Raw genomic sequence first — 27,466 nt, 5'->3', positions numbered from 1 at the left:
CTGACTGGGTTTTGCTGCCTCTGCCTGCCCTTCACCTGCAGGGTGCTGCAAGCATCAGTTCTTCTGTTTGCAGCCCCTGAACAAGCATACAAAAAGCCAGGAGAATTCTTTGCTATCCCTGCCCTATGTTGGCACAACATCCTGAATCTGGCTCAGGGTACACTGACCTACCAAATGATCCTGGAGTACAAAGGGGAGAGATGTTGGTCTGTTCTGGATACATGCAAGCTCCAGTCTGCTGGGCTGCCTCTGGAATTTTGGGTAGTAGCCTGAAAGGCACTGGACCTGGAAGGTTCAGTGCTTGGTGTTGGGCTCTCCCAGCAGTCTGCACCTGGCATGCAAAGCAGCACAGAGAAGGGGTGACTTCTCTAGCTGCTTTAAAAGCAAAAGTAGAAAGGGAAATAAAAAACAATTACCAGCTTTGAAGGTGGGAAGGGTGGTGAGGCCTTTTGCTTTCCTTTCCCATGGCTGTGCTCCTTGTCTCTCTTGGGGCCCATGTTGTAAATCCTATGCTCCCATCTGAAAAGCACTGCCTGCAGGCTCCCTCCAGAGCCCGTTGATGCAATCTGGGTCATTCATAAAAGGTTGTCAGGAATGATCCTGCACCTCCTTGCTGTGCCAGCACAGAGCTTTGCCTTCCAGGCCATGGAAGGTGCTGGGCTGGTCCTGAGTCCTGCTCCTAAACCTGGCTGAGTCAACCCACTGCAGCCTTGGGGCTCCTGGGGTGATGGCTGTGGTCGGGCAATGCTGGGACACCATGCTGGGGGCACAGGGTGAATACCTTGTGGCATCTTTCTGCCCACTTTTTTTGGGTGGTGAAGATCCAGTGACTGGGGCTGGCGCAGGGCATCCCTGTGAGGCAAAACCCACCTGCCCTGCCAAGGGGCTGCTGGAGAATAAGAAGATTTCTAGTGGGGCAGTGAAGGCCTCCTAGGGAAAGACAGGATTTCCTCCAGTGGGACTGAGTAGATGATGACAGAGAGCTAATCTGTATGGCTGTTTCATAAGTTTCCCCAGTGCCTGGACTCTGTGCTCAGCAACAGACACTCTGTGCTGAGAATAACTGATTGCCCAGAAACACCATGTAAGAATGTGTGGAGGTCTGGAGCAAGCTCTGCCTCTCAGTCTCTTTGTATTTTAGTGTTACCTAACAAAATCTCTCTTCATTCCCACACCAGGTTAGTAGGAGGGACCAAATGTGCTGTCAAGCACCACTGCTTGGTGGAAACCACCCTTCACCTGGCAGTTTACATTCCTTGTGAATCCCCACCTCTTTCCTTGACCTTATTCACCACAAACAGGCAAATGTTTGTTGTGACAAACCTAACTCCAAAGCCACTGTTCAGACCACTGTCCATCTCCTGCTCATTTACTGCAGTCAGAATTCACAAGCAAAGGCAGAATGCAGGTACTGCTCCAGCCCAGGGATCACACCACAAGGGGCTTTGCTACTGCTGGTCCCCGAGCTCAGACCAACTGCACTGTGCAGCAAAAATCGCAAGCCAGCAACATCCAAGGCTTTCCAGATTATATCATTACAAAGTGCAAGTGAAGATTTAAGTTCCCATCTGGACACTTGTTCTATCCAGCTTCAATTTTTTATCCAAATTATTTAAATGCTCACTGACTTAGTTTTTCTGTTCATAAATCCCTCACCTGCCTGTTTGCTATTCTTGGATTAAAATCACCGTGTACAATACAGTTCCTGTTCCAGCAGCTTCTGCTGCTTGTACACATTTGGACAAACAAACTCTGAATGCATTCTGAGGAATATGGATATTCCCAATCAGCCCAGGGCTGGAGTATTGGCACTGCTGTGGTGTAGCACAATGCTTGGAAGCTGGGGAGAGTGTGGAAGTTTGTGCTCTGTCAATGGGAAGTTTGTGTGCAGTTACAGCTCCCTCAGCATTTTCTGTTTTAAATGCAAACATATACATGACTTCAAGTCCACCCTAAAATAAATAAAGATCATAAATATGAAGTCAAATAAGACCCAAACCCCTAATAAGTGCATTAAAGCTGGCAGCCTGTTTTAATTTGTTACTCCTACATCTTTAGTTTGCCTGACACAGCTGGGGAGCGCTGCCAGTGAATGCTGTGTGAACTCCTGTGTGTGAAGTTGGAGGGGAATGGACAGTGAGTTCCCCCCTGGCTGTGAGCCACAGCCTGAAATTTCCTGACAGTCTTTCTTTGTGGTTCTGAGAGCAGCTTGCTGTCAGGGAGTGTTTCTTGTGTCCCTTCCCTACCCCATATGCTGTTTTCAGTCTCTATTGCAGCATTCTGGAGTATTTTGCTTTCCAAATGAGGTCCACAGGGTACACTAATAAGTTGAAACATCACAATATACATCAGTTAGACATTGCTGTAAGCCTCTAGCTCCAGCCACAAATGCTACCAACAGCGAATTCATTCCTCAGATGAGCAAGTGTAATTTATAACTCAAAGCAGCACTTGAAACTGTTTAACTAATAAAATGTCCTTCACTTGACTCCTCAGTTAAAGCCTGGCTGGTGCCAGCCCCTTGTCAGATGCAACCACTCTAGGAAATCCTTTTTCCAGTGTGCACCTAGCACTCAAACCTGAATGTGCTCTAATACGTGCTTTACTCTCCACTCCCCAGTACTTCCCTAAGTTCTTCCACCAACCCCATCCCAAATGCCTTGGCCCATGCAGCAGCTTCCCCCCATAAGGTTCAGGTTTACCTGAGCAGCAGTGGAGCAGCAGTGCCTAAAATGGAGATTTCAATGGGATGCGACAGGGAGATTTTCCCTCTCATCTACGAACTTCTGTAGTTGCCACCTTTGGGAAAACAGCCTATCTACCAGCAGAAGGCTTCCAAATATCGTGTCTCTCAATGTGTCCAAGTATTTCTTGCTGCTTTCACAGTTCCCAGGAAGTTTTAATTACTTTTGGTTTTTAAATAGAGGCAAAGCACCAGAATTCAGCAACTACACAGAAACAAGCTGTCAGAAGGAAGTGGGTGTGAAGACCCTCTGAATAAAGTCAACCCAAAAAAAGCTGAGCTTTCTCTCTCCAAACTTTATTTCACGAAGCTCCTTGTTCTCCCCACATTTACAAAAACTCTTCTTGAAATCCGCTCTGCCTGCACATCCTTGGCTGCCGTGACTCCACTGGGGCATGATGGCCATTTCCATGAGGGCAGGATGCTCCGTGTGGAGTAGGTGCCTTCTCTGTCATTTGGCAAAGCTCATCCTTCTCACCTGCTCCTTGGAAGAAAGCTGCAGGAGTCAGGCAGGAAAACGAGATCAGGGCTGGGGCAGTCCCAATATTGTGCTGAGCCCGTGGCCAGGCAGCACCTCGCTGGCCGTGCACCCTCTGCTTCCCGAAATGTCAGGGCTGTGCGGGAGCAGGCATGCGGCTCCTTCTCCAGCGCTCGCTCGTCCCTGCGTACCCCTGCCTGTGCTGCTGTGAAATCAGGGGCTTCCCAGCCTTTCCCTCAGTCACCTCCATCGGACCACTTTGTCCTTGGGGTGGTGTTTGCTTTTCTGAGTCAAGAACGTGCTGGAGAGGCGCTCCCGCTCGTCTCCGGCTGCTCACTGATTTCCCATGCTGAGCTCTTGTTGTTTGCTTCTGTGGCAAAAAGAAAAGCGGCTTTTGCTGGCAAGGTCCACAGTTAGTTGTGAGAGGATCTTTTTTCCCCCTGTTTAAAATGTAAGGTCTCACAAATTAAGAAGCTACAGCCTGTCTAGGTCTTATACCAGTCAGTCTCTGATTCATCAGAGAATCTCCTTGGTAACTAGCAGTTCCTCTCTGATGATTTGCTACTAAAAAGCTCTCCCAATTTAAAGATAAAACACAGTGAAAGCAGAAAGAGGAGCTACACTATATAGATACCTTATACAGAAACATATGCCTTGTGTGCATGCAGCCATACTGGATATTTTCTGATGTGTGTGGGAAGCAGCTTCTCTGTGAGACAGCATGGTATCACCCTACGGATGGCAAATGTGCCCCAACTGCCTCATCTCTGCTAGAAATCCTTTTTGCTGCTCCAGGGTCAGTAACCCCATCTGCAGGGTAAACAATCCCCCAGGAGAAGATGAGGTTGGCATTTAACAAGGGGCTCAGCAGTTCATGCTTTAATAAGCCAGATTTCTGCCTTGCGTGGGACTGATTGCCAAGTACAAAGATTCAGAGACGGGGAGACTTTCTGCAGGAGGTGTGCCTGGTGTGTTTGATGCTGCCTGGTTGCCCTCTGGCTCTGGTAACGAGCCCCTGCTGCCTGGCCCCCTCCTCACACACAGCCAAGTGCTGCCTGTGCTCTGGTGCTTGCTCAAGCTGCAGGGAAGGTGCTCACTGAATTTTTTTTTTCCCTAGGAATCAGTATTGCTGGAAAAGTTGGTCCAAGGTGAGGCTAAGAACACTCTGTGTTTTAAATAGTGAGTAACTGTGCCCAGAAAGTCAGTGTAAGTGAAGGATGCCAGAGGCCAGGAAGCTCTGTGGAGAGATTTGCCTGGGGCTCCTCAGGGATGAGGGAATGGTTTTGGACTGGAGGTCACTGTTCATGTTGTGCATGTCTGGTGCACCTAGAGCCAGAAAGCTCCAACTCTCTGTGCACGCTGTGTCTGTGCCAGCAGGACTGTCCTGCTCTGTGTGGGGCTTTCTGTGATACTGAGCCCACCGGCGTAGTGATGGGGACATCAAATTCTAAATGAGTGCAACCAAGCTGCTTCCAATTCCTTTTCCCAGATAAATCAGGAATTAATATCACTTCCAGACTTCTCCTGCAACACCCTTCCAACAACCCTTGGCAGAAGTAAGCAGAGGATGAAGAGCAAGGCAGGTTCACAAGGCAGACACTGGGCAACCCACATCCTTCTCTGTATTTCCTCACTTGCCTCATGTTCCATGGCACTAATTCCTCTGAATCATCACAACAAACAACAGCAAAGCACCAGATCCGTGAGATGTTTTTCCATTCCTGCAAGAGGGTTTTGAGCTCACTGGGAAAGCTTGCCCAGCCCTGGGAAGCACCAGCAGCTGGAGTGTGGTTCTTCCAGGCAGTAAGGAGACCATACTCCACGGATGTCAGAAATTTGGGACCAAATCTGTGTTCCCATTAGTTGGTGTGGCACCTCTAATATCTGAGCAGGAGAGTTCCAGCATCATGTGCTCTGCCTGGGGAGGCCTGATCCAGCCCTGCTTAGATTCAAACCTGTGGTTTCAGGTCTTTAATTTTAGCAGGGAAAAGCTTGAGTGTAAATGTGCTGCCCATACCAGCAAAGCCAAAAGTGCTCAGACCTACATTTATCAAGGAATATGAGTGACAATAAACTGGTTCTGATAAATGAGGGCTGATATATTCAAGCCCATTTTTGATGCAATTGAACATGTCAGGAACACGACCTCATTCTGGTTAAGGGATGAGTTTTCAGATAATCAAAATTCTGATAAGCAAGGCCTGACTTCCACCTCAGTCAGGAGAAAAAGGGGAGATTGATGCTCATCCTTCCCCTTCCTGCTCTCCTGCTGCCACTGTGGGTGCTGAGGCTTGGCATGGGCAGGTGAGACCCTGCTGTGTGGGGTCAGGTGCTGCTGTTTCAGGCTTGAAGGGAAATTACAAGGGGAAGCCTCTCCTCTACCTCTCTCCTGCCTTTAAATTTCCTTCCTGAAACTTGAAAGCCTTTGCTGCTACCAGATCTTCAAGCCTGTGCCTCTTGGTGAGAGGGAAGCAGAGGGAGCCCCTGATGGGAGGGATGCCTGCAGGCATGTTCTGGCTGGACATCTCCAGGATCCCCTCATGGAGGGAAGGATGGAGAGAGGTCAGGTCCAGTAGCACTGCCACTCAGCACCACTCTGTCACCAGAAGCCACCAGACTGGGAAAAGCAGAACCACTTGTGTTTTGCCCAGGGGTAGCAGGAGCTCATTTCCCCTGGGGGAGCCTCAGAGCAGAGCCTGGGTGCCATGCCCACCCCCCAACTCTTCTGGAGCAGGAGATGCTCCCTCAAAGCCTGTCCTGACCTGTGGAGGCAACGAGCAGACCTGAAGCAGATCTGAATGTTCACCTTTGCTGAACCTCTAGAGCAGCCAGATCTCAATTTTTATGTGATATGTTTTAATCACAGTGTTGTGACTTGGACCATGTCATGGGGAGAAGTGGAAAAGCATCAAAACCTGCTTGTTCCTCACCCCCCACCTGATGCCTACATCCTTCCACTGGCTCCCCTGCAGACAGCTTCTCCTCAGCTGGGCTATTGCCCACCCTGTGTGGGTTTGGCTACAAACTGATATTTATAGATATAAAAACAGAGCTTTTGTACAGTGTTTTTGCTCTTCCTATCTCCTCTGCAATGTGTCTCTATTTTGGGAAGTGGCACAAAGGTGTCTGCAGCTATTTATAGCAGGGGAAGGTGCACAATGCCTTCAGCCTGGGTGGGCACTGACCCTGGCTGAGGGTGGTGTGGGGTCCCTGCCACCAGAGAAGATGGTGGATTTTTTCTGCTTTTCTGTGTCTCTTATTTCAATTGTTGGCCTAATGCTAAATAAGATATGAACTTAAAGGGCTGTAAATGGCATTAAAAAAAAAAAAAAAAAAAAAGAAAAACGTGCAAAGCCTTGGCAAGTATTTTTTATGAATTGAATCTCTTGAGATGAAAGCTTCATTACTGTGAAACAATGAACCTGCTACACTTTTAGTAGTACAAATGGGCTTCATTTGTATTAGGAAGATACAAGCTTATTATTTTTAGTTTGTTCCTGTAGAACCAGGAATGTTTAATGTGATAATCAATGTAATTGAGGAACTGAAAGAACAGAAAATTGCAGCACTCTCAGAAGTGATAATGACTACGACTGCAGCACGGCCAAAAGGTCTGGGACATGGGTACAGGAGTGGTTAAAACAGACTCCTATCCCAAGTGTGGATTATCCATGATCCCTTGTTGTGCTGGGATCTGTGGGAGGACAGTACAGCCCCTGTAACCTGGTGGGGTGTACCCAGTCCTGAGCACCCAGCAGGAAGCTCAGAGCTGTGCGATGCACTTGGGATGGCTCTTCTGGAAGGACAAAGGGAGAAGGAGTTTTTGCTTTTGTCCCCAAACCTGAGGATTTGGGAGAGGAAGTTTCCCCTCCTGGGATCTGGGGGGGAAGAACATTTGGGAGCAAGCCTGACTGCAGAATTTGGCACCTATGCTTGAGCAGGTCTTTGCTGGGGATTTACAAGGTGGGATAGGTCACAATTTGGCCAGTTTGGCTTTGCTTTCTTTCTTTTTTTTCTCCCCAGAAATAGCAAAAGGCACACATTTGACACCAAAAATCTACTGTCAAATTCCCAGCTCCTCTTCCTAAGTACGAGGTTGCTAAAGATTTTCAATTAAATGTTTCAGAGCTCTTAGCACAGAGAAAACACAGCATTTCCTCTCCAGGCCACTGCTCACAAACTATGATGCTGCTTTGTGAAAACTTTACTCCAGAAACCCGGCAGCAGGCACCCACCACACAACTTCAGCCCAAATTCTATGAAAAGAACAAGCAGCAAACTCATAGGAGAATCCACCAGCAACAGGTTGGTCACCTATAGCCCAGCACCATGGAGATCCTACTCCAGCTTTGGGGAGCTGCTGATTCCATGTACCAAATCCAGCCTTTCCTGAACCTTCAGGCAATTTCACTCATTTCATTCCCTCCCTGATGCAGCTGGGGCTTTTTTGTGATTTACTGTGTAAGCTAGTCCATAGAAGAGGTGGAGGGGAGAAAGGCAGATTCTTGTGTCTGCCCTGGCACCTGTCCCTAGAGCAAGGAGGCTGTGTGGGGCAGCTGGGCTCCATTGTGGGCTGCTGGGCATCAGCCTGGGTGGTGATGGGTGAGGAGAAATGCGTGGAACCCAGGGCAGACTAAATATATTTCAGATGCAGCCTCTGAAGCTGCTAAAATGCAGAGCAGGTCTGAAAGAAACAGCTTGCAAAGGTGCAGTCAGGTGTGTTTTCAGCCTTCTCCATTTTAATTTGTTTCACTTTGAGGAGGGACGTTTTCTATGTTAGAAAAGTTGCCTTGTTCTAGTGGTCTCTAATAAATCACGGCTGTAGACACGTTGGTGCCCTCTGGAAATGCTGCTGGAGCTCTTTTCCCATGCCAGGACAGGCTCCCAGCTGGCAGCATTGGAGCTGATGCCCAGCCTTGCCCATAGTGCAGGGCTTCCCCCCTCTGCCAGTCTTGAACAGATAAGCACTCAGAAACAAGGTTTGTCCATTAAATGAACTCACTTTAGTGCCTGCATGAGTTAGATTTAAGCCTATTGCAATCAGAGTGTATTTTGAGGGAAATGACTGAAGGCAGAGCTGAAAGTGCAGCCATGGTGATGCATGGGCTGTGGTGTTCATGCTCATAATGCAATTGCTTACATTACAAAGCAATTATCAGAGTTTAAAATTCCAATAGCATTTAGAAAGGCATATATGCTCGGGGGTTTTCCATTTGCAGAGATGTTTCTTTTATTGTACCTACTTGCCTAGTAACTTCACCGTTTTAAACACATCAAAGTGTTTTAGAAATCTATTTGTGATCTTTGTTGAAAAACAAAGGCAGTCCTTCCAGATCCACACAGAATACTTGCTCCGTCGCAAGTGGCTCCTAAAGCCCAGTTTAGATTTTGTGAGGTTTAATGAGGTAAAACCCCTGTACAGTGTTTCCTGCTCCCTTTGGTAAATTTTGGCAGCACATCCTTCAGCTGGGGCAGCGTGCTTCAGTGCTCTCTCTATCACTGCAGTGCCATCAGCTTTTCCCTATCTGTCCAACTCCTCCAGGAGCAGCAGTCACTCTTGCAGTAAATTTTTACCTGGAATAGCACATTATTCTTGTGGCCTGCTCCTGGTGCTCTGCAGACAGGCTGAAGGGGTGGGAAGGGCAAACCTCCTCCAGCAGCTGCTGAATATGAAGCTTCTTGCTGATAATTCGAGGTGGTGCCATGCTGGCTAGCAGGGCTCTGGACAGCGACAGTCCAGCCCAGGAGGGCCAGGACTGAACTGGGACCTGCTGGAGGAGATAATTCAACCCTTATGACTTAGTAAGGGAGTCTCTGCAGAGAGGAAGATTGAACCTGATAAATTCTACACCTCCCAACAGTGCTACAGTTCCCTCAAACAGCATCAACAGACTAATTGTTATCACTATTTATCAGGTGCAAAATGCATGTGAAATTGTGTGAGTAATTTCCATAGTAACCATAATCATCACCTTCCCATGCAGGGATTGGAATGTCAGGATACTTGAGAGTACCACATGTACCTGTGTCCTTGTGTAAAGCACATCCCCTTCTGGCAGCCAGCCTTTTGTTTTTGGGCTTCCACTGCTTGGCATACAAGCATTTGTAAAGCCTTGATTACTCATCAATACCCTTGCATTAGACACATGCTTCTGTAATGTCTTTAAGGTTATGTGGAATTCTATTTGCAATCCCTTTCATAAAAAAAAAAAAAAATTACACAAACCACTTGCTGCTAAATCTGGCTGTCAGCAAGCAAATGCCAGAAACCAAAATGACTATTATTATTACTGTTATTTGCACCATTCCAAAATCCATTAATTTGCTTGTTGCAGTGTTAGGTAATGAACACTTCTGCATCAAGGTCACACCTCCATTTTACATCAAATAACTATCTTTACTCATGTTTGATATATGAAGCCTATTTCTTGCTTAGGGCATAATGTTTTATTAACATTATTTTCCTTTGTTCTTTCTTACAGATTGTCTATTATGACTCTAAAGATTGCCTGCATGACATCTCTTTTTAAATTCAATGCATAATTACATAAAACAGAAATTCATTTGATGCTACATTAATAAATCTCTCATAATTTTCTTTGAACAGGGGGACACGCTGCTATTATTTACCAGAAAACATGGATTTAGTTGAGCTTCATGGAATTTTGCTGTCACTGACGCGCATATTGGATATGGGCAGAGCAATGATGGAAATAACGTGAAGGCAAACTGTTCAGTTCAAGCCAAAAAAACTGATGGAAATAGTAAAAATAGTAGAAATGTGAAAGCAAGAAGTACTGAAATAAGTATCTGACATGGGAACTTGCAGGAAAGGTTCACTGCAGCTGCAGCTGCGCCTGGCTGAATGTCAGCCTGGGTTAATTTGCAAGGTGACAGATGTCTTGGGAACGGGCAAATGCTGAGGAACAGAGCTGGTGTCCCTGGGCCAGGTCTGCTCGTGGAGCTGAGCTGCTCTCAGGCGTCCTTGGAGCATCGGTGACTTACTGCAGCTGTGGCTTTGGCGCTCCTCTCTAAGGATGATTGTGCAATCCTACACCTTCACAAGAAAAGTGTCACCTCCCCTCCTGGCAGCACAAAGTTTTGACCAACTGACCCTATCCTGCCTGATCTGCTTCACCCACTTCAGCTGGTCTTGGCTCACCTCTGACTCTTTGAGCCAGTCTTCCCCTGACTGGCTGTAACCACCCATTGCTGGGCTTCTGGGTGCTGTCAGCCCCCGTGTCCAAGTGTTCCTGGTTACCCCAGCTCCTCCTCCAGCAGGGCTGCTCCTAAATACCTCCCAGGTCAGCTTGAGTTGTGATTTCACTGTCCCCTTGCTGCGGCTTAAAGAGTCTTAAGGGTCTTCACAACCATTATAGAATCCACTGTGCAAGGACAGAGAAGAAAAGAGGACGTCACACCCTAAACTTTGAATGTGCAGGAGGTAAGAGCTGTTGTTACTGTTTTGTAGATAGAAAACCTGCTGGTTGGCAGATATTAAGTGCTTGGCTCAAGGTCACAGTGAGTATCTTTGAAGTCATTTGATAAACACTTTGTTCTCAGCAAAGGATGTGCCTTGGGCTGTGATCTTATCCTGTAACAAAAGTTCCTCCTCATTTATTCTAGTCTGGTGGTATAAGTTGCTTACAGTTAATAATAAGGGGAAGACCATTAATTGTGCCTTCTGATATATGTTTTTAATTTCTTTATTCATAATGAGCTCATTGCTGCAGCAGCAGGAGTGAAATATGTGATACTACTGGAATTTCTTTGCAATTCAGCATTAATTAATGTCCACTTCTCACACAACGTTAATAATAACATGCCTCATGTTTCAGAGGCTGCTGTGGAAAATTCTTCTCTAGCTGGCAAGAGCTGAGATTTGCATTTTAGCCTTTTGTTTAAAAATGCCTCTGAAGGACTTTGAAGTATTAGAGTGAAGTTGGATGTAGCACTCCTGTCCAACCCAGCACCATGTAATCAGAATTCTGGTCTATCTGCTCCCCTTGTCTCTTCACGTTCACCAGTTGGTGCAGGGAGGATGCCTCATTTCCACAGAGGCCATGATGAACTTTTTGCTAGGTGAGCATGTCTGTCAGCTCTTATTCCTGCTGTTCCAGCAGATTTTTGGTTAAATGCACTTGCTACCTCTGAGATCATTTGTGTCCCCTTGCATGGGACGGGCACCTGGGTCTGTGTGGTGATTTTCCTCACCTGTTGTAATAACAACATACTGCAGGTTTTGCTGGTCTTTGTCCCTCTGGAGGATTAGATGTGTCATTTAGCAAGATTGGCCATCCAGGGATAAAAATATGCCACTAAAATTAAGTTGCTGTTTGCCTATACTGTGAGATTTGTGTTAATACTATCACAAGGTTAAACCCCTTTCTTCACAGGTTAAAGAGGATGGATTTACTGGCCTGAAATGTTGACTTCTTCAGCATACCTTGCTGCTGTTTCATGCATTTTCATCTCCTCAGCCCTGCCCAGGGGAAAGGAGGGGCTGGGTGTTGACCTGTGGCTTTTGGTAGAAACTGAGGAACGGTCAGACTGATGGTTCATGGCTTACAAACATAGTGTATCCCTCTGCATTTAATGACATCCCCAGTTTAGCAGCAGGACTAGGTAGATTTTAGGCCCTCACCACCACAGTGAATGTCTCTGCTGTGAGGATACCTTGCTGTCAGAAGTTGAAGGCTGTTGCATTTCCTATTCCTGACCCTTTAAAATATTATGTGATCTTCTGTGTATAGAGAGCTGAGAAATTCATAAATGCAGACAGATTTAAACAAGAGATGCTGCTTCCTTTTCTGAGAGCCCTGTCAGGCTGTTGTGGGAGTGGGATGATGTTGCATGGCAAACTTGGGAGTTTCTGTTTGACCTTGCTGCTAAAAGCTTCATCTTGTGGCACCAGGGGATAACACTGAAATTGTGCATGGACTCTAAATTTTTGCTGGTTTTAGGCTGCTGTATGAGCAGATGTGGAAGCTGCTGCTTCACTCGGCATGCTGGGAGTGGCACTCCCAAAAGCTCCTGCCATGGCCCAGGTTGGAAACACCCTTGTCTAAGGGCAGCCGGGGGATGGAGCAGCCTGTGGTGTGGAGGGGTGTGTTAGAGGTGTCACCTTGTCCCCGTGGTTATCTCTGACACCTTGTTCTGTGCACCATGTGTGTCTGAGCTTGAGAAGCAGCTTTGCTGACTGGGACAGATGCAGCTAGGAAGTTCTGCACACCAGCAAGGGTCACTTATTTGCTGCCTCTTTTCCAGCCCTGCTTTGCTGCAGGTTGGAGATCACCCAGTGCTTGTGCAAAGCAGGAATCACAAAGCCAAGTCCTGGACAGGCTGTGGAATGGGAATGGGGGACACTCTGAGGTCTCCATGCACAGGGGATGTACCAGGGACTGTGTTTGCCCCACAAGGGCAGCTGGGGAAATCTGCTCCTTTTGTGCCTCTGCGCTGCTACATTGGAAAGAAAATGGGAGGTGACAATTATTGCAGTTCCCCACCCTTGCCCACCAAGTCTTGGCAGGGAAATGGCACTCGTTGTCACAGCCAAGCCTGCCATCTCCTGACCCTACAGCTTTGGTGGGAAAGCTCAGAGGGAGGGATGCTGGATCCTGCTCCATCCTGCTTCACTGAGTTGCCATTAGGAAAGTTCTTTGCTTTTGGTTTTGTGTCTAATTTGGAATATGTGCAGATCTTGGTCAAGAAAAATGAAAAGTGAAGAACACCAATTACTGCACCCTGAGGGTAAGGGCCTCAGTGTCCCCATGTTGCATCTGACTTTAGTATTGTGGGGGGCTAAATACAAATTCAGGTGGTAGCACAGGCTCTTCAGTAATTTACCATTTCACGCACAAATGTGCTTTGCAGAAAAATAACTACTTAAACCTTTCTCTTTGCTACACCCACTGACAAATATAGCTCTGAATCAGTGTAATGCTGTCTTTCCAAAGCTCCCATTCACATCTGTCTGTGCTGAATTCATACGCAGAAGTTTTTACAAAGAAATGAATTGCTAAAATTCCTAATGAGTGTGGTTATCAGAGAGGCTGTTCTAATAAAAATAATGTACATCAGCAGAGCTGGCAGGTTTTTATTGGGGCAGTTCTTTATTGAAGCCAGAGTAGATGCTGTGTGATGAATCTTGTTAGTGCTGTCACTCTTGGCACTAATGGTGTGAATAGCCATTTAGCTCTCAAAACAGCGGAGCCATTCAGTGGCTGGTGGTTTTTTGGCATCATGCTCAAGTGTTCTCCAGCCTTTCCGGTCTTTTGCCAGTCTCTGACTAATTCACCAACTCTTTTATACTGCATTTGTTCCTCCTGCAATGCATCTTTTAACCTCTGATGTTCAGTGTTTTGTGATGTGTGCTGCCTGCTCTCAGTGCAGGGTGTGAGCAGACACCATCACCACAGATCCAGGTAACACTTTGTTCTTAGAACACCTGTGTGGTTTGTTTTATATCTTTCCCTTACACAACTTTTTGAGCTGGATTCCTCTCTGGCTTTCACAGACAGTTATAGCTCTAGACTGAACTGGTGATCAAGAGATAAACCAAATTCTGTGGGGCTTTTGTGCAGAGTACAACTGGTTCATTCATTATAGAGGGTGCTGCTGCTTGTTGAGCCACCCCCAACCAGTTGGGTATTTCTTGAGCATCACGGTTTGTCTCATGGAGACACCCACAGCCTGAGGCTGTGAGTCCACAGCTTCAATGTTTGCTTGCTATCATGATGCCAATGACCTTGTTTCCCTGGCTGGGTTGAAGCTGTGGCTGTGTCATGCAGGGTGCACACTCTGCAAACAGGGACAAGCAGGAATTTGGAAACAGCCTGTACTTGGTACCTGGGACTAGTGCTTGTGCTCCTTCCTTGCTGTGTGCTGTGCAGGACCACTGGATCTTAGTCCCACTGTGCCAGCTTCACTCTGGAAATGGTGGAAGGGTTTTTTATGTTCCTTCTTTGAAAGTATCTATTGCTGATCTCATGTGTCAACAAACTCAAGTGTTTGCAGCAAAGACAATATCTTACTGAGTTGTTTTGCATCAGTGGAGATCTCAGCAAAAAAAAAACCAAAAAAAGAATAAATGCTAGAGAGTTTAGCAAGACCTGCACCAGCTCTGCCTAATACTAACCTTGCAAGAAGTCCTTGGATGATGTGAACTGGCTGTTATTGCTAGCAGAGAAAATGAAGTTGCAGCAGTTTATACCAGCTGAGTACCTGGTCATTACATCTCATGTTGTAAAAGCTACAGTGGAAGCAGAGGTTAAAATGGCTATTCATCTTTGATCCCTCAGCAATGTGAGAGTCTGTAGTAATCTCTAAGATTAGGGTAATAGAAAGCTCAAATTTTATACACAGCCTGCTAAACCATGTTTACAAAATGCTTCAGTTCAAAGAGGGAAGTGCTGCAAGTGCAGTGTGGAGTGGATTTCCCCCTCTTCCCTGCCTCTGCTGGACTTTTAAATGTGTGTGTGGTGCCCTGAAAGTCTGACTTGGCAGTGATGTGGGTGCTCTGAGCTGGAGGCTGGCACTGATGGCCCCAGCACCTGGTGTTTCCAGGTGAAAAAGTGTAGCTGAGGAGGGTGGTTATGGAATAAACCACATATTTATGGAATTACCCATTCTTTGGGAACACACATGGAGCCAGGCTGCATTTGGAAGACAATGTAAAACCATGTTAGAGGAATATACTGTCATGCAGGACTGGAGCCAGTGGCTTTGCTGTTGCTCATGTTTCCAGGTGACTTTAATTACACTCCTATGCAGGAGAGGGTGTAAAACATGATGGCACAAATGAAAAAAAAAAAAAAATTCAGGTAACGGGAAAACATTCAGGAACAGTTGCAGGTTCTTAGTTTCTAATCCAACATACTCCAGCCCATGTTTCTAGATTCCCTGTGTATTAATACAAGTCTTTAAAAAAGCAATTAATGAGAAGGTTTTCAAATGCCAAAGCAGGAAGTTACTGAGACCAAGAGCCAGCTAAGTTTTGGCTGTCTTGGGCCAAGCCTGCGATTGCTCACCAGGCTTCAGTGGAGCAATTGTGGGTTTGCCCTGGGAGAAAAACAGTTTGTCTGACCATCAAGAGAAAACATAATTCAGACTGCAAAGCAGAACAGAGTGAATTTTTGTAGCTTGCTTGCTGAAATCATCTTCTTTGAAAGTCTGCTTGGTGTTGTGAAGGAGATAGCAGAAGAATGGATTTGGTAAAGGTTGGGGTGCCTCAGTGATGAATGGAAAATTTTCTTCCCTCTCAGCTTGCAGTAGTAATTCTATGTATCTGTTCATAGGTTTCTCAGAAACCTCTTTTCATCCTTCCAGCAATATTTGATGCCCTGTGTATCCTGCAGACTGCAGAAAATGTTTACTCTGTCTTGTTTGCCCTTCTCCCAACAATGCACACACACAAAGGACAGTTTTGAAGTGTTTGTGCTTTTTGATTGACAATAAAAATCTTTTGCTATGAATTCTGGCAAAAAGTTCACGGTCTTCAGAATGCTTTACAGTTAATTCTCGTTTAATTTGCATGACTAAACAGTGGTTCTGCATCACTTCATTACAAAAAATTTGCAGAGCTTCGAAAGTGTTTCATTGCTGGAGAAAAATCCAGCAGTAAATCCAGCTTCCATGTATGGTTAAATTGCTTTAAGCTAAAAACCACAATAAGAATAATTATTTTTCATAGAATCATATTAGGTTGGAAGAAACCTAAAAGATCATCTTGTTCCAACCCCTGCCATGGGCAGGGACACATTCCACTTGCCTAGGTTGCCCCAAGCCCCGTTCAACCTGGCCTTGGTCACTTCCAGGGATGGGGAAGCTGTGGGTACAGCTTCTCTGGGCAACCTGTGCCAGGGCCTCACCTCCCTCAGGGTCAAGAATTTCTTCCCAATATCCATTCTAAACCTATTTTATTTCATCTGAACACCATTCCTCCCTGTTCCATATCTCCATTCCCTTACCAAAAGTCCCTGTGCAGCTCCCTTGTAGTCCCCCTTTAGGCACTGGAAGGAGCTCTGAGGTGTCCCCAGAGCCTCCTCTTCTCCAACCCCAACTCTCTCAGCTGTCTCCATAGCAGAGGGGCTCTGAGCATCTCTCTGGACTCACTCCAACAGGTCCTTGTCATGTTGAGGACCCCAGAGCTGGATGCAGCACTGCAGGTGGGGTGCCATGAGAGCAGAGTAGAGGGGGAGAATCATTGCCAAGTCATGTGGAACTTCCTGCCAATCAACACTCCCAAGCTCTTCTCCTCAGGGCTGCAGATGCCTTTTACCCCTTCAAATGCAGCCTTAGGTAAGGGGAGACAGTGAGGCTTCAAGACCCAGAAGAATCTGGGTGTGGATGGTGGAAACAATGGAAGATGTCTTTGTGTAAGAAACAATCCAAGTTACTGTCAGCATGATGTGATTCACTGCTGGAACTTCTGCCACATCAAAAGTATTGCCATGAATTATTTAGCAAGCCTAATTGAATGTAATTTTGCTGTTGGAGATAAGTAGCCACTAAGCTTAAAAATCAATTTGCATATGTCACAGAACTGGTATCCCTTAGAACTGGCTTGGGATCATCCATAGTGCTGCCTCCTTCATGCTGCAGTTTTATGCTCTTCTTTTGCTGTTAGTTTGGCCTGGGATGTCCAACAGCCCACTGCTCTCTGAGATTTTAAATGCAGCAGGATGTAAATCTCCCTGAATTTTCAGAGTGACACACATCTCAGACATTTCTTTGTCCTTCCTGGAGGGTTTATATTGTCTTGGGGCAGTATGGCAGACACACCCAGCTCACTGAGTGGTGCAGAAGGGCTGGGGTTTGCCCAGAGCAGCTGGCAGGACTCACAGTGGATGTGCCATGGAACTTGTGAGCAAGTGAAAGCAAGCCAGGAGGTAACACAGCTGGAAAGTATCTCTGCAATGGGAGCTAGGAAACACTGTAAAGGGGTTGTGTAGGCTAAGAAACCTAGATTTGGTCTATTGAGGTCAACATAATCTACTGGGGATTAGGCAGGATCAAGTAATTAATGAAAAGGAAAATTCATACCAGTTTTCTAATCCCTGCAGATAGTGTAGATGACACACTTCTGCTTCTGACCCTTCTAGATATGTTTTCATTGTAAAGACGTGCAGAGAGGGAAAGAACGGGCAACAGGCTGCAGAAGTTGTCACTAACTCTTTCCAAGTGGAATTTTTTTCAGTGGAATTTTTTTGGTTCAGTGTTGCTCAGACTTTTGACAACAATGTCCTAAGTCAGAGTGATGTTTTTGGTTGCAGAATTTTTTGGTTCAGAACTTCCAAAACTGTTTTTCTCTCTGTTTTAAAGCTTGCGAGATACTGTTTCAATAATTTTAATTAAACTCTTGCACTCTGTTTTGAAATAATTTTCTTGTTTTAAAATGTCCTTTAGTTAAAAAAAAAACAACCCGTAATTTAAAATATTTAAAGCAGACTTGAAATGAAATGTGGATTTTATTAATTACATGGAAAACATCCTTTTTGGATCAACTGCAACTAAATTTTTCCTCTCTGACCTACGTTGTTGTGGAAACTCCATTATCTGTCCATTTCCACAAGGGATACTGGATGCTCAGCAAATGGAAATGCTGATCTCCAGAAATGGGTGCTGCTTCTGCCAGCACCCACCCTGGCCCCAGAGCTGGCAGAGAGCACAGCTGGGCTGGCCACAGGAGGAGTTTGCTCCGGGGAATCCCTGCTGGGTGCTGCAGCAGAGGTGGGATGTTCCAGTGCCCAGCTGCACTGCCTTTCCTGCCAAAGCAGCTCTGGTGCCAAGGAAGCAGAGCCCCAGTGCTCTGGTGCTTGCAGTCTCACTGTGGCTGTCTAAGGCTGTTTCCCACCATGTTCTCACTTTTACTGCTGAAACATGATCCTTCAAATGGCCCCACTGAAGGGTCTGGAGCTGTTTAGCTGTGTGGGAGAGAGATTTCTGGGTGCACGTTGCCGGGCTGGTCTCTGCCACTGTCCTGGTGTCCTCCAGTGGAGGACAGGATGGAGGGAGAACAGGGAGGGCTGTTCTGGGTTTATCTGGAGCTGGTGCCCAAGCAGACGGAGTCTGGGAGGAAGTAAAAAGAAGAATTGGAGAAGGTGGGAGAGGAAACTGTAATAGCCCCAATCCTGTTTCCATAGATCCATGGCTGATTAGGATTGTCCTGAAGAGCTAATGTGGGGTTGGAGCTCCAGGAAATCAATCCACAGGCATTTGTGCATTGATCTGTTTGGAAACATTAGCCTGAGGAATTTCTCCATCTACACTTGTTTTTGTTTGGGTGCATGTTCACAGGGATTGATTTTCTTAAGATCTGAGCATAGAATCAGATGTTTTTCTGGATGCACTGGTTCAACCTCAGCTTTTGTAAGGAGGCAACAACTGGGATTTCACTTAATTTGGCTTTATATTTGAGATTCACCAGCAGTAAGCAGTAGGTTTGTGACTGCATTTTCCTCAGCAGCCCTTGAAAGGGCAGAGGGCTGTTTCATCTGTAAGGCTGAACTGTGTTTTTACTCAAATGCTGTGGGAAGTGGGGGGCAAATCCAGCTGTGATACAGGGTCATGTGGCATGGCATAAGGGTGGATTCCTACCCCAACAAAACACAGTGACCTCTTGACAGGTAAAGGAGGCACTAAAGTGTCACCTTTTCTTAGGAAAAGTACTGTGTCTAGGTACATAAGTTGTGCATGTAAAGGTATATGTGTATGTGTGTGTTCATGTATTTTCTTATCAAACTGCTTTGTTGACCTCTGGCCATAGAGGAATGAGATTGAAGCCTCAGGTAAAGCGAAATCCAGGTTCTCCAATGCTCTGCAATTCTGGTGAAAACATTTTTGGGGAGAGAAGGAGGTCCCAAACTGCACCAGAGGACTACAGGAGAGGCTCCCCCTTACATGCTTGCATCCCGTGGGTGCAAGCACACCAGCCCTTTGCTGTGACTGTCTGCCACTGCCAAGCCCCTTTAATTAAAGTAGTGGATATCTGTACCCAAATTGCTAAAACAGGCAATACTATGGGTTTGTTTCCTCTGTCTTCACCTTCCCCATGGGATCTGTGCACTGTTTGCCACTTAGCCCAGCATGGGCTGCCCTGAATCACAGGGAGACTGCTCCAAAGCCAGCTGTAAGTGGAGCCACTGCAAAGTCACAGAAACAAAAGTGGCTGTGTCCCCTGCAGGCTTGGAACCTCTTTACCTTGAACCTGTGCAGAACTCGACTTGCAGGGGTCAAGTCAGAGTGAGATAAAGTACAATTCATTATGGTGTTATTTTGTATTCAGGGACTGAGCTCAGGCACTGTGTTACCAAAAGCTGATAACAAATAGATATGAAACACCTTTGAAATGTTAACTTATCCTAAAAAGTCTATTTCTTCAACACTTCTAAGAAGCATAAAGCTTCATCCTAGACAATCTGCTCCCTTCTGTCTATTTTAATAAGCAAGAAGCATAGCATCTGTCTGGAAAGACTGCAACAAATACTTTTACATTCACACAGCTCAGGAAAGAAGCAATGTGGCAAAACTTGAAGAAATCCCAGTTTCAAAGTACAGAGATGAACAGACAGAAGAAAAAGCTGGGAGCAGAGAGGTTTCGAGCAGGATTGTGCATCCTCCCAGCTGTACTGTCCTATCTTTTCTAAGTGGGCTGGAAGGGGTTGCTTAGGCTCTGTCCTTCCAGGGAATATTTTACTTTTGACCTGCATGCAGAAGCAACCAGAAGCCCAGGTTTCTGCCATGGCAGGCTCTGTTTAGCACAATATGCACTTTCTCTCCCCTGCTGCATTTTCCCTGGGCTCCCTCCGAAGTCAGGTTTGCTGCTGAACTCCTTGTGTGGGTACACTGTGACCCATTTCATTTCAAATGAACTAGGTTAGCTAAAGCAGTGGAAAATGTAGGTTTTTGCTATTTTGCCTCGCTTTAAGTGAGCTCCATTGGCTGTGGAAGACCAGTCCCTTGGCTGATGTAAGTCAGTGCACCTCCTTTGACTTTGATGGAGGCTCATCTCTTTGTTCCAGCTGCTGATCTCCCCTGGCATCTGGTACAATCTATCCTGTGTGGTGCTTATTTTAATAGCCTGATAAAACTATTATTCTCAAGGGGAGATAAAGGCTGCTGGCTGTGTGTTTAGACAAATCTGCACCCATACAGATTCCAAAAGTGTTTGCTTCAAAGATGTAAACACCACGTTACCCAATTAAAGGAGTGTCCTTAATAATTTATCAGGCAATTAAAACGTTCATTGCCCTTTATCCCAGAGTGTTCCACCAGTGATATATAATCTGAACCTAAGTTAAAATGCCATAATAAATGAACGGTGATGCAATGCATCAAACATAATGGGAACATTAAGGCAATGGAGGGTGGTTTGTCAAGAATGGAAGGTATAAGGCAGTTAGTGGAGCTAACTTAATTTCTGGAAATATCACTGCTCCTGAGGAGTGGGGCATGGCAGGGGGATGTCTGGCAAAAAAAATTTCAGTAATATGTTCCAGGGAAAACTTACCCATTACAAAGTTAGAGACAGAAAAGATCTCTGTCCCTAGTTATTATTAATAATCCTCCTGAGAATGTCATGAGAAAAGGAAATGAGCAACTGAAAGAGAAGGATTACAGCAGGAGAGGTGTTTCAGCTTAGCTCTGGCTGCTTGTTATAGTACAGTATTGCTTCCTACTTGTGTAATGGAAAATTCAGAAGTAATGGAAGGATAAAAAAAGGCAAATTCTTTTATTGCTAATTCTGATCTGGATGTTTTTAAAAAATGACCCCAGAGGTTGGGAGTCCAATGGGCTAGAATCAGATTTGGACAGTTTGTTTCACCTTTGAAAATCTTAGTCATTATTGTAAAAATGCCAGAGCCTTGGTGGTGCCCAATCCCCTGCCTGTGCTGTTTTCTCTGCTCCTGGGAGCTGCTCCTGGGAGTGTTTTGTGGTGTGAAGTTGTACCCAAAGATGTGTGGGTCATGCAGACATACAGCTGGTACATGTTGCCCTGTGGATGAAGGAAGGATTATAGTTTCATCTTTCCTGTTTTTAATAGTATCTTAAGGTGGGAGGATAATTAAGGACCACTATGAGTGTTTTTGAAGAGTTCCTCTTGAGCCCTTAAATTGTGGATATGAAAAAGGATGAGATGGAAGTGAATGGCAACATAAAAATTATGGTCCTGCAGTTCCCCTCTTCATGCTCTGAGGCTCAAACATGACAAGTGATTTTCTTCAATGGGGAAACCCCAAATGTGACTTATTCTGTGGGCAGAGTTTTGAGTCTTCCCATATACCCACAACTACTTTGACTGTGGAAGTGGCACGCTTTGAAAACAGACCCCCGTAAGAGGGCTGCCTCTCTGATCTTTCCTTGGGCACACACATCCTCTGCCATCTCAGGGAAGAAATGCCCTGTTCAAGACTCTATTCCATGCTTGCTGGTTTATTTGCCAGCCTGCACAGACCTGCATGATGCCTGTGGAAACTGTGGTTATTAGTTCTGGAGTCCTAACACAGCATCTTGCATCAAGTGGAGCTAAGCGACCAAAGGTGCAGAGCCCACTGCACACAGCAAAGGCAGGAAGGACTTGGGATGGGCTTTATTCCTGCTCCAGTTACTGACTCACTGCCTAATCTTGAACACTTTGTGCTGTTATTATTTCCCTTTGCCTATTTGGTCCCTTGTGGATGCTTTGGAGAGGGAGCAGCTGCTTGCTGCAGGACTGAGGGTGCTTAGAGCTGTCACTATACAGCAACTCATAACAATAGCAGGGAGGGCTAATGGATACTGAGCTTTATACTGAGTCATTTGGAGTGGGTTATATGGACTGGAACAGTGCAATGGAATGAGGGGCTCATCCCTTCCCCACCACTTGCAGTATGCATTGAATCCATCTATTTATACTGCCACTCTTTCTCCTTCATGTGATGCAGAGGAGAGTCAGCCCCCTGTTACAAACTCCCCAAAGATGTCTGGGGACAGGACCTTTACTGCTCTTTACTACATGTAGGAAACTTTTACATAGTTTTGGAAAACGCTGCTTCCAGCAGCTCTGCTGTCCCAGCCTGCACAGCAGCATCCATGCTGGTGCACTGCACTACCTGCCTCCTGGGGAGCTGGACACTTCTTGGCAATCCCCTGTCCTAGTTTAAAGAACAACCACATCTGTCAGGATAAAATATTTTGGTTTGTCACATCTCTTCAGACTAAATTTTTTCGCTGAATAAAATTCAAGGACAAAAGAATACAATTAAGCAGAAGCACAAGCCACAAAAAACAACAGCAAAATGAGCTTTTATAGTGATACTTTACTCAAATAGCTTTTTATTAATTTAACTCTGCCAGCTTTTAGTTCTTTGTGATAAGTTAAAGCAGGCATCTCCCTCTCTTAGCCTCAGAAAGGCACACAGAAAAATTGATATCCCTGTTTCTGTCTTCAGGCGCCTGCATGTCCTTGTATTTTCACTCTTGCCTTTTGTGCTTGGTTCCCTTCTTTTTGCAAATGAGCTTTTGGATGCTGATCAGCCCAATGGGGGACTACAGCTGCTCTCTCTCCTCATTGTTCTGGTCACTTGGCTGACACTTCTAGCACCTGAACTTCCCCATTCCTGGGTTCACTGTGCTTTTCCTTGCACACTTCTGAAGGCAGAACAGCAAGACCTTTGTATTGTTATGAGATTTTTAAAAACCAACCCAGTCTTTTTAGGACACTCATAACTATTTTCTCTTGACTTTAGATGCTTAAATGAAAAGTGGCTTGTGTGGTTTACTGATGCTCCACCTCACTGTAGAGTTATAGAGACTGCTGAAGGTCCCTCTGCAGTTAGATGCTGCCAATGCTTCCTTTGTATAAGAGCTATTCCTTGGCATAAAACTTAGAACACCTGAAACAAAGCCAGAGATCTAATATCCCATCCTCAGAAAATCAGGAAAATGTCAGCTCTAAATTTGCTGTGAAAACATTTGATTTGTGATGAATTTCTAGAGGAAAATAAAAATAAAAACTGCTGCCTTGCAGAAACCACAAGAATTTCAGTAGCTTACAAGAGAACTGTTCTTTTTGATGACTGCCTGAATCCTCCTAATGTCATATAATTTATGTTAATTAAATGCTGATGGAATCTGAATAAGCATATTGATGGAAGATGTATTTGAGATACTGTTATTAATTCATCATTCAGTAGCTAGTGTATGAAATAATGCATTCCTAGGCTCTGATTTAGGACATTTCATTTTCAGTATTACCAAGATGACTGTTTCCAACAGAAATAACCCTTTAATCTACTGAAAAAACCCAACCAAAGCACAGCACAACAACAATTAAACAACAACAAAAACTAACCAAAAACCGTATTGGAGGTAGCTGGATTAAACAACTCTGAAGCAGTAATTTATTTATGCCTTTCAGAGCTATAGCATGTACTGACCCCAATTCTCCAGGCAATGGACATAAAACAGTTCTTTAAAAATAGTTATAGCACTCAAGTATGAACAAGGAGCACCTCTAAACCCAACAGCATGCATCCCAAGGTTATGTTCTGCCAAGTGTAAGGACATGGCAAGTTCCTTTCTGGAACTGTGCTTTGTACCTAAATCCTCACTTTGGTGGTAGTGAGATGTGGCCAGGACTCAGCATCCTCCATCCAGGTGGGTGAGCTGAGGCTGGCTGGAAACTCCACCTGATGGCAAAGTGTTCCCCACCATGCCATGACATTTACTGGTGCTGGAGTTCAGTAAGTCTCTTATAAATTAATTTTGGACTTAGCAGTGCCTAGGGATATAACTGCTCCCGTTACTCTGAGCTTTGCTGGAGGAAGGGAGGCAGTGTCACCTCCAGAAGTTACTTTCCTTTGCTAAAGGGTGGATCTGTAACCTGTCCCACCAGTTGTGCTTGGTGACCTCGGGAGGAAGGAGTGACACGTGCACACTGAGGTTCCTTCAGCTCAGGGACAGGGGAGGTCTAACCCCAAATCCAGGCAGAGCCTGGGACATACAATTCCCACCGACGCTATGGAATGAACTTGGCTGGTTTTGTGGGATCATGTGGAATCTGGGTCCTGGTTTTCTGCAGAGGTTTTCAGGTGTTCACCCAAGGCTTACAGCTCTGTCCCCTCTGTAAAAGTCACTGCCTCAGGAGTTGGGGGAGCCCTGGTGCTGGCAAGAGCTGTGTTAATTCGTGAGGCTGTTCACACTTTCCTCATCGCTGCATTGAGCCCTGGGGAGGAGTTCAGAAACAATGGAGAAACGTAATGATGAGCTTCACTGAGAGAATTACAAATGTAATAGGGAATGCAATGAGGTAAACAATGAAAACCAAGGTGAAATTTCCCGACTAACTGGAGCTGAACTAACTGTGGGCACTGCTGGAGGAGGCTGTCTCATGTCCTAGCTCTGCAGGCTTTGCCACTTTCTTCACCCAATGCCATCACACGGGGCAGGCTGAGCTCTCTTTAGACCTGTGGGGTTAGTTTTCAGGTGGATCACTGAGTGTAAGTCAGTAGGGGATTTCTGCTCGTGCTGAAGATGAAGTGCAGTGGCAGCATTGCCAAGCTGCTGTACAATTGGGAGTGTAATGTGGAAAGGGGTAAGGCTGCAGGTTGGATATATGGGCACTCGTGGCAAATGTGCTCTTTCTCTGCAGTGGGGAAATACTGGTTTCACAATGCTCACAAAGAGCTGAAAGTTATTTAATATCAGGTTTTAGATTCCAGTGACCTTTCTACTGCACCATCAAGAGAGAAATAAAAATCTGGGAAGAGATTTCTTTGAGCATCTGCACAGAGAGGACAGAGGTGCTCCAGATTGCAAACAGCCACTTTCCCCTTCTGCTCCCCAAGACTTAGCAATGCCAGACACATTCCACATTCTCCTCATAACCATTCCAATCAGTGAATTATTTAAATGTTATGCCTGTGGCTCCTCAAATGGTAGCTGGAAACCTTTCCATTTGGAAAAAGGTGCTTTTAGGCTGCTGTGTTTTCTAAGGAGATCCTGCTATTCAGGTGGGTGTGAAGGGGTTTGAAAACAGTCTGTGTGTTTGTGTACAGCAGGGAGCAGTGGCTGCTCTCTTGAATTCCCAGTTCAGGCTGTGCTTGGAGTGGCTCTGACTACCCCAAAGCTCCAAGGTACCTGTGTATATAACCTGCTGCTGGGCTGCTTTCTGCTGCTGATGGTGTCTGGCCCAGCTATCAGCAGTTAAAATTCATGCACTGGTCTATGCAAGAGGCACAAAGTTGGGAATACTCAGGAACTGCTCTTTGCCCCCACCAAACCATCTGAATTCCTGGAGGATTGACTAAAAAAGGCCCTCACAGGACACATGGCCAGGAACTACCTGCATCACTGGTTGCACTCATGGATTCAGACACCTCTGTAAACCTGTGCTTTCCTTCCTAGCTATCATTCTTTAATGTTTAGATGGGTTTGACAGCAAGGCTTGTGAATATTTCTTGCTAGGGCTGGTATTTGCCTTTGGTTTTGGTTTCTCCTCATCCCAGGGTAGGGCACAGTGCACCATCAGGAGCTGTGAGCTCTGTAGAACAAAGCACAAGAACTTGTAAGCTCCTGCCTTCACATCCTCTCTGTTTTTACATTACTGTGGGTTTATGTACATCCACTTGCCTGGGGACTTGTCATCTTATTTGTAATCTATTGTTTTAATTATTTTCTGTGAAGGTGCCCAAAGACCTTGGGGTATTGAGACACAAATACATTATTTATTCATTAATTATTCATTACTGCTAACTACTCCCTACAATGTAGCTGTCTGCAGTAACTGGCCTGGGTGAGCCCTCTCCCCTGGATAAGAGGGTAGCTGCTTTATTTGCCAACTATTCCTTGGTCAGGAGTAACATGGTTAAAAAATTGGAGGGAGAAATATTTACACTTGGCCAATAAAACATTTTCTTATGTGAATCTCTAAGAATTGACCTGAAAATCATCAGATGGAATGTAAGCTTCCTAGTAAACCTCTGAGGTTTATAACCTATTGCTAATTTGTCCCAGAACTGCCTGGAGGGGGATTTACCAGGTGCTTAAAAGTGATTTAATTTCCTTGGTTATCACTGTTTTTTCCCACTTAAGAAATGCCTCCTTCTGAAGCTTCACCTGCATTTCAAACCACCCCAGTTACCTCCGCAATTCAGTGCACAGGAAGTTATCTGCCATGCATTTTGTTTGAAAGGAAGAAATAAGCACAGAAACATTAAAAATAGAAAAAACCCTGAGCTGAAATTATTTCCCCTTCCTGGCTGGCTGCCTTGCATGCCAGACTTCAGTCATAGATCATCTGAGCTTGCTGAGGCTGGAGCTGCCCAGTGCTAATCTCTGCACTGGTTTTCTCAGAGACATACATGGTCCCAGTTTTTCATGGGCTTCACTCATTCCTTGTCCCTGGACTATTTTCCAGGATTTCCCTGCACTGATGCAACAAAAGAGGACTGCAGCAAACCTCCGGGTGCAGGAGGTGTTCTTGGACAGAAGTCAGTGACTTCAGCCTGCCTTCCTCCCTTCAGAGCTGCAGTTCATTGCAGCCCTTGGCACCACGGGGCACTGTGTGGTTTGAGCTCAGATCCTGGTGTGAGATCCATCCCTGGTGGGGGCTGGGATCCTCTCCCAGCCCAAGCACTGCACGTGTGGCTGTGGGTCAGCTGGGGTGACACCTGGTGAGCTGCTGCTGGAGGACCAGCTGCTTTGGAGATGCCTGATGAGTGACAGCTTTAAAGAAGGACCTTTGAAACCCCAGGGAAACTTTAACAGGATTTTGGTGTTTTGTTTAAAACAACTAATAGGTGATCAACTTTTGATTTTTAGCTTGAGGGGAAACCAGTCATCTAAGAGCTGGGTGATCCTTGGGTGTCCCTTCCAACTCAGGATACTCTGATCTTGTGAATTGCAAACCTCTTGATTGGTATCAGGTCAGAGAGGTTGAAATACCTCAGATGGATTGATAAGACCAGACTTTCCAGGGATGGGAATGCAGACTGGAGAGGTCTGAGGGGGAGGAAAGCTGTGTGTAATATATAGTGACACTGTTTTGCCCTCCTGAAAGACCATCTCCTCAGGGACTATTGCAGCAACCTGACTTTGTGTGAGCACTTCTGGAAATAAAGTTCACCCACTCAGGAAAATCAGTGCAGGCTGCCAGGCACGGCTGTGACTAGCAGGTCTGTAGAATTTTTTTTAATGTCTTAAGATCATTTCTGGGAGCTCTAAAACTGTGTAAAAAAAACCTCTTTGGCTTCATAGACGTATCA

At 45.6% G+C, this 27,466-nt stretch overlaps 1 protein-coding gene across 4 annotated transcripts in view; it reads right to left on the bottom strand.

Moving 5' to 3' along the window:
• Positions 1–27,466, bottom strand: part of LOC128793243 (calcium-activated potassium channel subunit beta-2) — a 139,008-nt gene that overhangs the window by 48,259 nt on the left and 63,283 nt on the right. The window contains exon 1 of one of the 4 annotated variants that reach the window (XM_053952365.1): positions 2,703–3,450. The exons of the other annotated variants lie outside the window; for them this stretch is intronic. Within the exon in view, the coding sequence (XP_053808340.1) occupies positions 2,703–2,776 (74 nt within the window). The 5' untranslated portion in view covers positions 2,777–3,450. Of the gene's footprint in view, positions 1–2,702; positions 3,451–27,466 lie in introns of those variants that run through there. 4 annotated transcript variants of the gene reach the window in all.

This window comes from Vidua chalybeata, chromosome 10, assembly GCF_026979565.1.
Source record: "Vidua chalybeata isolate OUT-0048 chromosome 10, bVidCha1 merged haplotype, whole genome shotgun sequence".
NCBI classification, from domain to species: Eukaryota; Metazoa; Chordata; class Aves; order Passeriformes; family Viduidae; genus Vidua; species Vidua chalybeata.
Note: the sequence above shows the minus strand (reverse complement) of the source record. Positions and strands in the feature narration are given on the sequence as shown.